Source organism: Coregonus lavaretus, assembly GCF_964263955.1.
Source record: "Coregonus lavaretus genome assembly, chromosome: 32".
Taxonomy (NCBI): Eukaryota; Metazoa; Chordata; class Actinopteri; order Salmoniformes; family Salmonidae; genus Coregonus; species Coregonus lavaretus.
This window is the reverse complement of record NC_140019.1, coordinates 10,865,074-10,881,079: the sequence shown is the minus strand read 5'-3', so window position 1 is coordinate 10,881,079 and position 16,006 is coordinate 10,865,074. Positions and strand designations below refer to the sequence as shown.

The window sequence follows — 16,006 nt, the reverse complement described above, 5'->3', positions numbered from 1 at the left end:
CTGATGCTTGTGAGTGACTGTCTGTTCCTAGTGACCCGGTGCTCTTCCTTTTCCCCTCCTCCAACCCCCACTCCGGAACACTCTGCTCCGCTCTGCCACAGAGTTGCCTAGCGACCAACAGAGCGAGGAGCCACTCGGAATACATAGGAACTCTGGAGCACCGGGATAATGAACTCCCACTCCATCCCGGCATCCCTCTTCCCAAACAGAAATCGGAAGCACATTCACTGTAATTCCATCCATGTTTTTCCCAAAGGGGGAATACACTACACACCAACCTAGTCAATCCGGTCTCACCCCTTTCATACACACTGGGTTGATGTGAGATCTAAATGGTTATAAATCCCATAGACATCCTATAATTTATTCTATATGCAATTCTATGATAAATCCACAGTTGTTTGCGGGTAGTGCTAGAATGCTCAAGATATTTAGATTATAGATCTAGGGTAACACTTTATTTGGATAGGTCATCTGTAGACTATCTACAAACTATCAGTTAAATTTCAACTAACTATCTACTAACCCTAACCTTAACCCATATCATAACCCTAAACTTACCCTTTACCCTAACCCTAACCTTAGCAAGCAGTTACTTATCAACATAGTTTGTTGCTAGTATGACCATTTGTAGAGCATCTACAGTGAGGGAAAAAAGTATTTGATCCCCTGCTGATTTTGTAAGTTTGCCCACTGACAAAGAAATGATCAGTCTATAATTTTAATGGTAGGTTTATTTGAACAGTGAAAGACAGAATAACAACAACAAAATCCAGAAAAACACATGTCAAAAATTGTATAAATTGATTTGTATTTTAATGAGGGAAATAAGTATTTGACCCCCTCTCAATCAGAAAGATTTCTGGCTCCCAGGTGTCTTTTATACAGGTAACGAGCTGAGATTAGGAGCACACACTTAAAGGAGTGCTCCTAATCTCAGTTTGTTACCTGTATAAAAGACACCTGTCCACAGAAGCAATCAATCAATCAGATTCCAAACTCTCCACCATGGCCAAGACCAAAGAGCTCTCCAAGGATGTCAGGGACAAGATTGTAGACCTACACAAGGCTGGAATGGGCTACAAGACCATCGCCAAGCAGCTTGGTGAGAAGGTGACAACAGTTGGTGCGATTATTCGCAAATGGAAGAAACACAAAATAACTGTCAATCTCCCTCGGCCTGGGGCTCCATGCAAGATCTCACCTCGTGGAGTTGCAATGATCATGAGAACGGTGAGGAATCAGCCCAGAACTACACGGGAGGATCTTGTCAATGATCTCAAGGCAGCTGGGACCATAGTCACCAAGAAAACAATTGGTAACACACTACGCCGTGAAGGACTGAAATCCTGCAGCGCCCACAAGGTCCCCCTGCTCAAGAAAGCACATATACAGGCCCGTCTGTAGTTTGCCAATGAACATCTGAATGATTCAGAGGAGAACTGGGTGAAAGTGTTGTGGTCAAATGAGACCAAAATCGAGCTCTTTGGCATCAACTCAACTCGTCGTGTTTGGAGGAGGAGGAATGCTGCCTATGACCCCAAGAACACCATCCCCACCGTCAAACATGGAGGTGGAAACATTATGCTTCGGGGGTGTTTTTCTGCTAAGGGGACAGGACAACTTCACCGCATCAAAGGGACGATGGACGGCGCCATGTACCGTCAAATCTTGGGTGAGAACCTCCTTCCCTCAGCTAGGGCATTGAAAATAGGTCGTGGATGGGTATTCCAGCATGACAATGACCCAAAACACACGGCCAAGGCAACAAAGGAGTGGCTCAAAAAGAAGCACATTAAGGTCTCCAGACCTTAATCCCATAGAAAATCTGTGGAGGGAGCTGAAGGTTCGAGTTGCCAAACGTCAGCGTCGAAACCTTAATGACTTGGAGAAGAGTGGGACAAAATCCCTCCTGAGATGTGTGCAAACCTGGTGGCCAACTACAAGAAATGTCTGACCTCTGTGATTGCCAACAAGGGTTTTGCCACCAAGTACTAAGTCATGTTTTGCAGAGGGGTCAAATACTTATTTCCCTCATTAAAATGCAAATCAATTTTTGACATGCGTTTTTCTGGATTTTTTTGTTGTTATTCTGTCTCTCACTGTTCAAATTATAGACTGATCATGTCTTTGTCAGTGGGCAAACGTACAAAATCAGCAGGGGATCAAATAATTTTTTCCCTCACTGTATAGTGGACTGTCCAGACTAACCAAATAAAGTGTGACCAGATCTAGAATGCTCTATTTACAATGCTGTGATAGTAAATGATATCCAATGGTTCGGATTCACAACAGTGTCAAAATCCAAATTTCCACAGACACAAAAGGGCTTACGAGATAGACGCCAGAGATGAACGTTTTAAACTAGCATCCGCTAACACTATTAGCACATAAATATGAATTCGGAGGACAGAACTTATTAAATATTAAAGCATTAGACCTATCACTAAAAGCTTCAGTCATACAAAAGTTATACTTAAATCCGAACTGGTTCTTAAGCAAATTAGTAAGATTGTCTCACCCAATGTTCAAGAAAGGCCTTTTTCCCTTTATTCAGATTACAACCTCTCACTTTCAGTTATTTGAAAAGGAAATAATCTCCCAAATATCACTATTTCTAAAACAAGCCATAGAAAGTTGGTTGCAATTTCAATTTAATCCTCCAGAAACAACAGAACAAATAATGCAACAAATATTGTGGTTAAATTCAAATATACTAATTGACAAAAAACCTTTATTTTTTGACAGAATGTTTAAAAAAGGTATAATCTTCGTAAATGATATCATCGGTAGGACTGGTGGAGTTGTCGCACATGCAGCTAACAAAAACATATGGAAATGTCTGCTCTACCCAAAATTACAACCAAATAATTGCAGCCTTACCGCAAAAGTGGAAGAGGAAAGTGGAAGGGGGAGAAAGTAAGGAAATTGTCTGTCGGCCTTGCATTAAAGAACATAATTGGTTAAGGAAAACTGTGATAAATAAAAAAGTATATCAGTTTCACTTAAGGACCAAAGGATTGACAGCCGTCCCATATAGATTGCAAAATAGTTGGGAAGAGATCTTTGACGTACCGATCCCATGGCATAGTGTTTATGAACTGACACGCAAAACGACACCGGATTCAAAAATTTGAATCTTTCAATTTAAATTATTATATAAAATTCTTGCTACCAATAGAATGTTATTTATATGGGGGATACAATCTTCCCAGCTCTGCAGATTTTGCTGTGAAGAGACAGAATCATTAGATCATTTGTTTTGGTTCTGTCCATTTGTAGCTTGTTTTTGGACACAGGTCCAGGAATGGCTAAAGGATTGCAATATTTACCTGGAGCTAACCTTGCAGATAGCATTACTGGGTGATCTGAAAAGTCATAGTCAATCAATCAATAATATAATACTTTTAGCAAAAATGTTTATTTTTAATTCACAATCTGTAGAAGCAATGAGAATAGAAAGGTTCAGAACTTTTGTAAAACATCACAGTACGGTTGAAATATATATGGCAAATAGAAATCCTATATGGATGGTGTTAAGAGATAGATGGGAGGTATTGAATAGAGTTGAAGGATGGGACTAATAACATAACAACAAATAATAACAAAGATAGCTAATAATGTATGCATACTGTGTCCATAATAAGTATATAGGTTGTATGTTGGGAGCTTTTGGGAAAGAGCACAGTTAGAAAGATATGGCATATAGAAGCAAACCGGATGGACATCATGAAAATGATCGGAGAGGTTGAGAGTAGAAGTAGTTCAGGAGCAAAAAAATTAATAAATGTATATATATATATATATATAATATAATTATTGTAAAATTAACTCTGTCCATAAGGTGTAGATAGTAAGTATAGACCGGAAGTAGAGGCCTGGGCATTGTTGTTCACTAATTTACTCCAAGTAGGGAAAGGATGGTGGGGTTGAAAAGTAATAAAGGGGAGTATATATATATTTTTTTTAAACATGAGGGATTGGAAGTGATGCAGACAATTACATTGATAGAAGATACAATCTATCTGCAATATTAAGCTGATCCATTCAAAAAAACAAAAAAAACACTATTAGCACATCAAGTGAATGCTTGAGTACAGTCTGGTAGATGGAAAAACACGCTGCCTTCAGCTACAGACAGAACTGTAATCCCCTAAAGCAGGATCCAGTACAGTCAGTAATGGCAACGTAAATGAAAATATGGCCCCTGGGGACCAGACGATAGAGTAGATTATGAGCAGCCTTAGGCGACACTAAACCCCTAACCCCCACTGTTAAGTCACACACACACACACACGTACAATTACCCACACACACACACACACACAGGGACGTTTGTACGGTATACACACACCAAACACACATACATCAGAGGGGCGATAATTCGATTGACTCCATAACCCCCCACCGTACCGGAATAGTTTTCTGGAAAATGTTACAAGCAGCCTGAGGAAGAGAAGACATAGGCCTAAAGTGAAATGCAACATCAATGAAAACATAGCATTATAGTTAGATCCCTAGTCGAAATACAGCAATAACAGAAATGGACAGAAATGGCACAGGCCATTACATTTACAATTAAGGACATTCCCACATTCTGAAGTTCATTGCCACTGAAAGCCACCCTATTTAGGTCATACAAATGTCTGATAATATTTGGGTGATGTCATTCCCAACACACACACACAACCACAGCATCTGTCTGATTAAATGTTCATTTGTTTCCTCTCCCTGGGTGCAAAGCTGCTTATGCTCACAGGGGCTGAAAGGGGATTACATACACCAAAATATATAAACAGAATACACAGCAAAGCCTTTGTGACCATCCCCTTAACCCATACACTCATATGTACACAAATATCCAACACCCACTGATAGTGTTCCATTGATACACCATTGATAGTGCTCCCTGTACATGTTCCCTCTCTCTTTCTCTCTATTTGGGGGCTGAGACACTATAACACAAAAGCCCTGAGTCAGTGGTCTTTAATGGAACACATTGCATTGGGTCTGAGGTCTGTAATGGAAAAGTTCAACCCCAGAGAGAGCATAGTGACCTTGGGGGAGTGGAGCGGTCATCGGGGGGGGGGGGGGGACTTAGATAATGTAATGTTTCTGTGAACCATAGACTTAGATAGACATCGCATCATTGTATCTGTGACATTACGGCATCTGAGAGAGCACGGGCAGTACCATTGAGGCTCCATTTTAAACTAGTCAATTTTCTTCTAATATTTGTATGAGTTGGCAAACAAACTGAAAGGGTGCATACTTCCACCTGAAGTGTGTTGTTTGAACAGGTATAAAGGCAATGTTGGCGATTTACTGCCATCTACAGTTATGGAATGTTTGCTGACAAGTATAATTCATTGGCTGATCCCTCCTGGTGACCTGGATAGAATTATGTGATCCTCCCTAGCTCATAGGAAGTCCCACCTAGTTGACTACTTAAAAATGGTGAAAGTGCTCAATGGCGCTGCCCATGCTAAACCGGGCTTTTGGGCACTAGAGTCCTCGAGCTCTATGCAATGAACAAATCAAGGCCTCAGCAGCCAAGGGAATACGCCCACCCAGGAGAACGCTACTCTGTATTCAGGTGTGTCAATGTGTGTGTGTGAGAGAGAGAGACAGACAAAGAGTGAGAGAGCAAGAAAGACAGAGATGTACTAATCAAAAGTTCATGTTTACAGTATACTTAAAGGAACTGGGGAAAGGGACTTCTCTCTGTAAAAAGCCAAGAATGTGACTTGCTAAGCTGACAGCAGGCCCATTAGGCTTCACACACCCTAGATGTAAAACATGCTAATGTGGCAGACATCTTCAACCAGCCCACTATATACACATTACTGGCATGTCTTCTATGGCATCCGATGGCATTGAAGAGTATACCACATCAGTCACCAGCTTCATCAATAAGTGCATCGACGACTTCGTCCCCACAGTGACCGTACGTACATATCACAACCAGAGGCCATGGATTACAGGCAACATCCGCACTGAGCTAAAGGCTAGAGCTGCCGCTTTCAAGGAGCTGGACACTAATCTAGACGCTTATTAAAAAATCCTGCTACGCCCTCCGCCGAACCATCAAATAGGCAAAGCGTCAATACAGGACTAAGATCGAATCCTACTACACCGGCTCTGATGCTCGTTGGATGTGGCAGGGCTTGCAAACTATCACGGGCTAAGATCGAAAACCCAGCCGCGAGCTCCCCAGTGACGCGAACCTACCAGACGAGCTAAATGCTCTATGCTCGCTTCGAGGCAAGCAACACTGAACCATGCATGAGAGCACCAGCTGTTCCGGAAGACTGTGTGATCACACTCTCACACTCTCCTCAGGGCCAGACGGATTACCAGGATGTGTACTCAGAGCATGCGCTGACCAGCTGGCAAGTGTCTTCACTGATATTTTCAACCTCTCTCTAACCCAGTCTGTAATACCTACATGTTTCAAGCAGATCCCCATAGTCCCTGTGCCCAAGAATGCCAAGGTAACCTGCCTGCCTAAATGATTACCACCCCGTAGCACTCACATCTGTAGCCATGAACTGCTTTGAAAGGCTGGTCATGGCTCACATCAACACAATCATCCCAGAAACCCTGGACCCACTCCAATTTGCATACCGCCCCAACAGATCTACAGACGACGCAATCTCTATTGCACTCCACACTGCCCTTTCCCACCTGGACAAAAGGAACACCTACGTGAGAATGCTGTTCATTGACTACAGCTCAGCGTTCAACACCATAGTGCCCTCCAAGCTCATCACTAAGCTAAGGACCCTGGGACTGAACACCTCCTTCTGCAACTGGATCCTGGACTTCCTGACTGGCCACCCCCCAGGTGGTGAGGGTAGGCAACAACACATTTGCCACACTGACTCTCAACACAGGGGCCCCTCAGGAGTGCGTGCTTAGTTCCCTCTTATACTCCCTGTTCACCCACGATTCCAATATCATCATTAAGTTTTCCGACGATCACCGACGACGATGAGACAGCCAATAGGGAGGAGGACAACAACCTCTCACTCACCGTGAGCAAGACAAAGGAGCTGATAGTGGACTACAGGAAAAGTAGGGCCGAGCACGCCCCCATTCACATCGACGGGACTGTAGTTGAGCAGGTCGAGAACTTCAAGTTCCTTGGTGTCCACATCACGGTCCAAACGCACCAACAAAGTCTCGAAGAGGGCACAGCAATGCCTATTCCCCCTCAGGAGGCAGAAAAATGTGTCATGGGACCGCAGACCCTCAAAAGGTTCCACAGCTGCACCATCGAGAGCATCCTGACTGGTTGCATCACCGCTTGGTATGGTAACTTCTCGGCAACCGACCGCAAGGCACTACAGAGCATAGTGTGTACGGCCCAGTACATCACTGGGGCCGAGCTTCCCGCCATCCAGGACCTGTATAGCAGGCAGTGTCAGAGGAAGGCCTTAAAAACTGTCAAAGACTCCAGCCACCCAAGTCATAGACAGTTCTCTCTGCTACCGCACGGCAAGCGGTACCGGAGAACCAAGTCTGGGACCAAAAGGCTCCTTAACAGCTTCTACCTTCAAGCCATAATACTGCTGAACAGTTAAAATGGCTACCCAGACTTATTTTATTATGATTTATATTTTTTGCACTGACTCTCTTGCACAGGCTCGATGTACTCACACATACCACACTGACACTCCAACACACTCACACAGACACTCACACACATACACACTACTACTCTCTGTTTATTATTTATGTATAGTCACTTTACCCTTACCTACATACGACATATTACCTTGACTAACCCGTACTCCCGCACATTGACTTGGTACCGGTACCCCTTGTATATAGCCTCGTTATTGTTATTTTATTGTTACTATTTTTCCCGTAGTCAAGCAAATTTTTCTTACTTACTTTTTAAAAACACATTGTTGGTTAAGGGCTTGTAAGTAAGCATTTCACGGTAAGGTCTACACCTGTTGTATTCGGAGCATGTGACAAATACATTTTCATTAGATTTCTATGCATTTACAATGGTGAATACAGCAATAAGAATGCTCTCTGGTGTTAATCAATGGTACTGCACTTACCCAGAAAACAGTACTGTACCTTCTAGAATCTTGTTCATGCTTTTCCTCTCTCACTTTGACAAACATCCTGACCTTATGGACCAAAGAAAGCATATTCAGAAATAAGATACTGTTTCATCATTGTAAGATTGACCATGAATACACCTTGTTTTATTTAGGTTAATTACTTTATATGAACAGTACACATGGAGGATGAACAGCATTGAGACAAAATAGGGAATGTTATGCTATCGTATGAAACATAATCAGCTTCTACTTGTATCACTTTTGCTAACATACACAACCATGTACAGTAACTAAAGGGCAAAAAGAAAATGAAGCACCGTTCCTCTCAGTATAAAAACAACTACGGGCAGGCCAACCTTTGAAATGATGTAACCCCCTCTCTTCCTCTTTGTAGGGAGTGCTGCTTTTCTTTCTCTGTCTCTCAATTTCCTGTCTCTTCAACATTGTCTCTCGACAGGTAAAGTCATTCCTATGGGACATTCGTTCAAAATGCAAAGAGAGTTACAGGCAGGCTTAATTCACATAAGACAAAAATGCTAAATAAGAACACTCATTTTCATTTTCCATCTTAAAATATATTCTCTCATTAGCTCCTACTGAATGTGACCCTGTTATCCTGCCCCTTTACCCAGTAGAGGGGAGAGCGTTGCCATCCTGGTCGTACTCATCCTCATGGTATGGCAGGCCCTGGTGTACCCTCTGGTGGTGCACCCTCAGGTTGCCCCTGTGGGCGAACCTCTTGCCACACTCCTGGCAGACGAAGGGTCTCTTCCCCAGGTGGACATCTCTCTGGTGGGCCCGGAGGTTCCCGCTGCGGGCAAAACGCTTCCCACACTGGGTGCAGCCAAATGGCCTCTCCCCTGTGTGGACGCGGGTGTGCACTGTGAGCTCTGACGGAGTCAGGAAGCTCTTGTCACACACCAAGCAGGGGTACATTCTCACCCCCGTGTGGCGCAGCAGGTGCCTGCGCTGGTGGGACGGGTAGCTGAAGCTCTTGCCGCAGTACGGGCAGGTGTAGGGTCTTGCCCCGCCAAGTGTGTGTGCGTGACCGTGTGCATGTTTGTGAGCGTGTGTGTGTGTGTTGGGGTGTGGTCTGATTGGGTCCTTGGAAGCCAATGACCAGCGGTTCTGATGAACTAGGCCCCTCCCTCTGTCGTCTCTTGGTCTCAGGCCTATCTGGGATTGGTTGGTTTGGTCCTGTGACTGTCGGGGCTCTCTCTGCTCTAGTACCTGGTCTGGGCTCTGGTCCAGGAAGCTGGGATCCTGAAGGTCTAGAGGAACCCCACTCGCCCAGGGGTCAAGCCCAGGAGACCTGTGGTCGGGTCTGGGGGAAACATTTCCAACCCGGGGATCTTGGAAGAAGGAAGTGGAGCTCTGGCTCTGAAGAGGTCTATGGTCTCCCTCCCAATGGGATACTAGCAAGAGATAGGAACAGAGATATTTAAAGAAACATCAAGAATGGAGGACAAAACATACAAACCAACAACTCTACAATAATGAAATCTACAATTACTCCACATATGCAGACACAAGCCCAATGCAACAGAGGTTCACTTGATCTAAAGCACAAATGTGTGGATTGATTGGTTAAGGGTTAAAAGTCCTTACACTTTGCCTTGGTCCCTGGTGTGTCAGACAGGGGGTCTCCCAGCCTCTGGCCCCCAGCAGCACAGCTCCCCCCTGGCCCTTGGCCCTTCCCCTCCACATGGGCAGGGTGGGGCTCTTCAAACTGTGGAAGAGGGCAATGTTTAAGCTGAAGGGAGAAAATAAAACGTTAATGTGGGGGCCAGCGTCAGAGCAGTGTTAAAAGCCTTCGAATTAGTTCATCATTGAAAACAACTCAACATGACTATCTCAGTAAGAAGACTGAAAGACAGACATTCTTATCGTGTTAGAGAATGACTGTGACTAACCTCTTCTTTGATGGAAGTCCCCTCCAGCTCTGTCTCCTCCTTTTTCATCCTGGGGGGCTTCTTACACCCCCTGTCCTGGACCAGTGGGGAGGTCTCAGAGGTGGCGACATCCGACTCCCAGCTTGAACCTGCACAGACGGAGCAGGACAGACAGACAGTAGTTTAGGGTTAGTTTCAAAATACATTTTCCTAAAATCAGTACAAGAGGAGACGAGACGCATCCGATTCTCTTACCAGCTCTAGGTTCAGACTGCTGCCTAGGGCTGTCATCTAATATTTTCCTTTCTGGTCCTTCTATCACATCTAGTAGGCCATCTCCTCCATCTCCTTCCTTCTTCAACCTCCTCTCTGCCTGCTCCAGCCTCTCCCTCAGGGCTGTGATCTTCTCTCCTCTCTGCATTAGCTCTTCCTGCTGCTCACACAGACTGCTCTCGAAGATCTTTGCTATCTCACACACCGCTGCCGCCAGCAGAGAGTCCATGACGGTGGCTAGCTGCGCGTGGAAAGCATTCCTCACAGAGTCCAGCATCGTTGCGTCCTTACCCCCTGCTCTGGAGGAAAGGTAGAGAGACGCAGCAGTATTTTAGAAAGATTTGACCATCTATCTGACATAGTGATGTTGGAGTCAACCTGTGTCTGTCTCCTCTCCACCACAATAATCTCGTTCTGAGCCAGTCTGAAGCATAACTATCTAGCTAACGTTAGCTACCTAGCCAAGTAGCCAACACCCAGCCAAAATCTCTTCTCGTTAGCTAGCTAGACCACTAACATCCAGTCTACATACTAATAATAAAAGATGACACTTACTACAAAACAAGCACTGTGAAGACTGTAGCCAGGCGAATCAAGCTAGATAACTAAACAAGGTTAATTCTGGAAGGCAGACTCAGCTAACGTTATCTAGCTAGCTCGTTAACGGGGATGCAAGACACCTGGAAGAGCAGCTTCTGTATGTAGATACAGTACTAGCTGTAGTAGCCGAGTCATTTGGAATTCGAGTAGACAACTTAAATTCGCAGAAATTTGCATTTTTCTATTGACTAAAATGGCTAGCGAAATCTGTGGAAGCGAGCCATGTTGATTCTCAGTCTCGCGATAGTGTGACTTCAGTTTCTCCTAAGTAGTTCACTAACTGGATGATGGGAGATTGATAGCAGTGGAACCAAAGGTGACCACAGTTTGGATACACTGCACATTGACAAAACAAAAACGACACACCAACCTGAAGATCTAACGGCTTGAAATAATAGTTATTGTCCAAGCAAACGGGGAACATTTCATTTTTGTTATTAAGGTTTTTACTGTCAATGTTTGTGCAATCATTGTCATTCATAAAAGGTCACTGAAAACCGTAATTGGAGTATGCATTTTGAATGCCTTATTAAAAAAAGCCAACCTCCAGTATGTCAGATTTTATTTATGTTTAAAAAAAGCTGTTGGAACAAACATATTATCAGAAGAGATAGAAACATGGGTCTTCTCTGCCCTGTGCAGGGGCAATATTTTTTTATTTTTCCTTTATTTAACTAGGCAAGTCAGTTAAGAACAAATTCTTATTTACAATGACGGCCTACACCGGCCAAACCCGGACGACGCTGGGCCAAATGGGACTCCCAATCACCGCTGGTTGTGATCCAGCCTGGAATCGGGGGTCTGTAGTGACGCCTCAAACACTGAGATGCAGTGCCTTAGACGCTGCGCCACTAGGGAGCCCAATATACAGTACAATTAATGTTACATTTGTCATAATAATACATGATATAAACAATATCAGAGACATATAACAAAAACGGGAAACATAATACAAAAATCATGCCTAAATCAAATCATCATAAACCAGTCTGGCACTGACTTAAAAAAAAACCAAATAAATTGATTAGCTGACAACCTGCTACCCACAAGAAAACGGATTGATCACCATATCAACTTTTATTGAGTTTGCTCTTTCCTCATCTTCTCTCAGCATCATGTTAGTTCACTGGGTACCAGGGTTGGGGTCAATTCCTTTTTCATCAGTCAATGATTACAAAAACCCTCATTGAAAATGAACAGCACTTTTCAAATCCCAAATTTAACTTCAAATAGACGTAACAAATGTATCTCCTGAATATAATTGGAATTGACCTCGGCCCGGCTGAACATTCCAATTTGACTGAGCCAAGCCATATGGACTCAGGCATGGACTGTTTCATAGTGGATCCTAATGTAGTTACTGTTGTGGAAAGTCCTGCTACAGCGAGGACAGTGGGATCGCGGGTTCTGTTTCTTGAACTGGTGGACTTGTAGCAAATGTCTATTACGTTCTGCCATGGTCTCAAATTGCTTCACACACTTCAGGCACCGGTACTTCTTTCCCGGGTGGGCGGACCTCCGGTGGCTGATCAAGACGGGATGGCAGCGGAATTTCTTGCCACACTTCGCAGTTCAGCGGTTTCTCACCTGTGTGGATGCGGAAGTGTTGAACGAGGCTAATCTGTGAACTTAGCAGCTTTTTACACACTGTGCAGTGGAACAGGCCGTCTGTTTCTGTCATTTGCTTCCATTTGCTGTTTGCCTTTGCTTGTTGATCATCTTTTCCTTTTGACTTGATGGCAGGTTGCTGCTCTGCACCAATTTCCATGGGTTCCTCCACTGGTGCAGTCCAGGAGAGGTCTCCGCTGCTCTCGTCACCCCCGTACACATTCGTATGGGCTTTACGCAAGTGTAATGTCAGGAACTGCTTTACACGGAACCTCTGCCCACACTGGTTACAAGGGTATGGTCTCTCACCTGTGTGAATGCGCTCATGGTCCCGCAGGGACTGTCCAGTAGAGTATTTCTTAAGGCAAACGTAACAAGAATACAGTTTTGAATATGTGCTGCTTTCTTTGGATGTGCTAGCTTTATTGTTTGGGGACGTAGGTTTGTCTTTCGGGGAGAGAGGTTTAGCCTTGCTGGCAGAGAGAGGTTTGTTGTTGCAGGAAGTAGTCTTGGCTCTGCTGGGGGAGAGGGGTTTCACTTTTTGCTTGATGGAGTCTGACATTTCGTTGACGCTGGAGCAAGGTTTCTTCTTCTCGTGGCTGTTACACATGTGTGCACGAAGTACACTTGGGTAATGAAACCTTTTGGGACACTGAGGACATTTGTATGTCCCCTTGATTTTCACGTTTTTATGACTCCTCATGTGCACAGAAAGACCAAACTCACGGCCAAAGCCCTTCCCACAGTATTTGCAGCTGAAACACTTGTCAGTTCCACTGATTGTCGCTTGTTCGTCCGCATCAGGATCCATTTTGAAATGCTTTCTTTTCCTTCCTACCTTCTTCACTATGTCACTCGTTTCCCCATGTCTGCCCTCACTGTGTTTGTTTTGTAAGTCACTATCTTTTCCTTGTCTTGTGCGGTGGCTCAAGACATTCTTGTTTGATAAGTCACTGCTCTGGGGTTCCGGCTTTTCTTGTTTGAGCATACGCAGCAGACGACCATGGGTCATCCTCAGCCCCTGCCCCCGACCGCGTCCCACTGAACCCTGACCATACCCTGACCCTGTCGCACTCAGTTCAGGTAAGTCTCTTAACCGTCTGTTCAACAACCACTCTGCAGCCGACCCTGCAAAAAAGGAGCAAAAAGCATGGAGTCAGTGATGATGTCCTGCACCAGGAACTGAATTACAATTACGAGCGACAAGGATGATTTACTCTTACCTTTTCGTGGAGGACTCCTGGCTAGGGCCGTCAGCAGGTGGTTATCAAAATCTTCAGCCTGCTAAAACACAGACTCATAATGATTATGATCAGAATATGATCAGTCAGTACTAATAAAGCAGACATTTAACCTAATTCTAAACAGAAGCCACTTATTATGTTCAGTCCGTGTGCTATATTTGGGTGTGCATAATGACTGTTTATTGATTCAGGTTTCCTACACCGGACCGGTCACTAACCTCTATTTTGATGTTAGGGATGCGCCATAGACACACACTCAGTGGTCGCAGGTCCACCCATGGCGACTTATTTTCCTTTTTGATCTTTGAGAGCGGAATTAAGGAATCTTCTGACTGAAGGGGCTCGCACCAATCGGGTACTGCATTGAAACCCAAAGATAGAAATTGAATGAGAAATGTAATAGAGCTCAGCTGACACCAACTGGGAGAGAAAACATGCATAACTACACAGTCAACAAGCCCTGAAATGATATGTTGCTATTTGTCTACGCATTATCAACTTACCTTCTTCTGTCTCAGAAATTGTCATCATGGAAGAGACTGTTTGTCCAGAGGTATTGTCCAGGTCCTCTCCTCCTTTTAATCCCTCCTTCAACCTCCTCTCTGCCTGCTTCAGCTTCCCCTTCAATGCAGAGATCTCGTCTCCTCTCTGTGTCAGCTCCTCCTGCTGCTGACTCAGACTGCCCTCAAAGACTTTGGCGATCTCACACACAGCCGCTGTGAGCAGGGAGTCCATGACAGAGGACAACTGCACCCTAAAGGCATTCTGCACCTTCTCTGACATCTCTGGATTAACTGGCTCCGCTTCCACCCGACTCAGGTCTGTGTGACGTCACCCAGGTGCACCAGCTGGAAGCTCAGCTATCAATCAAGAAGAATCATGTTAAGGCCACAGGCGAGGTGGTATATCTAGTTGCATACAATAGACCAACGCTGTAATGTATCCAAGGTAAGGTAAAGTATTTGGGGTGTTTATTTGACAAAATAAAGTCGGTGGATAAAGCTGTTTCAAACTAAAAAGACAGATTTACATTTTCGTCATTTAGCAGACGCTCTTATCCAGAGCGACTTACAGTTAGTGAATACATTTTTTTTTTGTATATATATATATATATATATATATGTATATATATACTGGCTCCCCGTGGGAATCGAACCCACAACCCTGGCGTTGCAAACGCCATGCTCTATCAACTGAGCTACATCCCTGCCGGCCATTCCCTCCCCTACCCTGGACGACGCTGGGCCAATTGTGCGCCGCCCCATGGGTCTCCCGGTCGCGGCCGGCTGCGACAGAGCCTGGATTCGAACCAGGATCTCTAGTGGCACAGTTAGCACTGCGATGCAGTGCCTTAGACCACTGCGCCACTCAGGAGCCCAGATGCTGAATAGTAGCTGACTAGTGATCAAAGCTGGTAATTTGATGTTTTTGTCGTCTAGCTACAAACTTCAAATACTTTAAATATTTAACTTTCACGTACTTGACTCCGATGAAGACATTGTGGGCTAACTAGCATAAACGAGTTAAGATACCATGTCACAATAGTTAACTTGATAAAATACGTCAATACTTGCATGGTATACTGTTTATAAGGTTGCCATCATTCACAGAGGTTTATGCATTGCTTACAGACGAGCAAATTCAACACATGCTGGAATGTGCACAGCTAGAGGGGGCTCCGCGTGCGAAAAGTAAACATGGCAGCGGTCCCTAAAAAAAAAGACAATCTCTAATGGCAGTCTCATTAAAGGCTATAACGGACAACACGAACCTTCAAAAACAGCGGTCCCTAAAACAACTCCGTTGGCTTTGTCGTTGACGTATTTGGGTGTATATCTTCAACCTATGGAGCATGCAATAAACAATATTTACTGTTGTTTAACTGTCCACTGAAATGCAGACTGTACTATAGTAGCTACCATTTTTCCATGTGGACTTCCTCTCGTCCGCGACCTACCCTCGCGATTTTACCTAGGGATTTCGATGTTGCTTTGGCCTCTGCGCCAAGAAGAATGTAATTGCAGACCGCTATTAGGGGCGTTTTCTGATATAGGCGTTTCTTGATATCAAGTTACACCCATTGATGCTCGCCATTGGTCCGTGGCTGTTTCTTTTGCCGGGGACAACGGTTGTTGTCAAACTGTAGCATGGTACCAATGCCTAACCCTTTTCCTAACCTTAACCTTAGTTTCCTAACCTGCCACGTGAATGATCCTAACCTGTTCTGTAAACAAATCATCTGTGTCAAGAAACCATCAGCCCATAACACCAGAACTGACCAATTGCAGGTATCAATGGGCGTTTGCTG

At 44.4% G+C, this 16,006-nt stretch overlaps 1 protein-coding gene and 1 pseudogene across 5 annotated transcripts; both read right to left on the bottom strand.

The window, feature by feature from the left end:
* Positions 1–8,034: 8,034 nt before the first annotated feature.
* Positions 8,035–11,091, bottom strand: LOC311107811 (uncharacterized protein). 4 transcript variants are annotated; one of them, XM_084150368.1, is made up of 7 exons: positions 10,802–11,091; positions 10,229–10,545; positions 9,995–10,122; positions 9,690–9,834; positions 8,710–9,496; positions 8,438–8,550; positions 8,035–8,147 (listed from the first exon to the last, which is right to left on the bottom strand). In XM_084150368.1, exons 2-7 carry the CDS (start codon positions 10,521–10,523, stop codon positions 8,110–8,112), a joined length of 1,506 nt encoding a protein of 501 aa, XP_084006494.1. In that variant the 5' UTR covers positions 10,524–10,545; positions 10,802–11,091; the 3' UTR covers positions 8,035–8,109. The 4 variants fall into 4 exon arrangements, with proteins under 4 accessions (XP_084006494.1, XP_084006491.1, XP_084006493.1 ...); XM_084150365.1 differs by lacking the exon at positions 8,035–8,147 and having other exon boundaries at positions 8,206–8,550; XM_084150367.1 differs by lacking the exon at positions 8,035–8,147 and having other exon boundaries at positions 8,279–8,550; positions 9,690–9,810; positions 10,802–10,891.
* Positions 11,092–12,089: 998 nt separating this feature from the next.
* On the bottom strand, positions 12,090–15,653 carry LOC311107458 (annotated as a pseudogene). The gene is made up of 5 exons (XR_014615876.1): positions 15,470–15,653; positions 14,202–14,558; positions 13,917–14,056; positions 13,678–13,738; positions 12,090–13,582 (listed from the first exon to the last, which is right to left on the bottom strand). The product of XR_014615876.1 is annotated as an uncharacterized misc_RNA (transcript).
* Positions 15,654–16,006: the final 353 nt, after the last annotated feature.

Coding starts and splice junctions, on each gene's coding strand:
- LOC311107811 (XM_084150365.1), bottom strand. CDS start 10,523: ATGCTGGACTCTGTGAGGAATGCTTTCCACGCGCAGCTAGCCACCGTC. Junction 10,123..10,228: donor GCAGTCTGAACCTAGAGCTG/GTAAGAGAATCG, acceptor CCGTCTGTGCAG/GTTCAAGCTGGGAGTCGGAT. Junction 9,835..9,994: donor GGACTTCCATCAAAGAAGAG/GTTAGTCACAGT, acceptor TTCTCCCTTCAG/CTTAAACATTGCCCTCTTCC.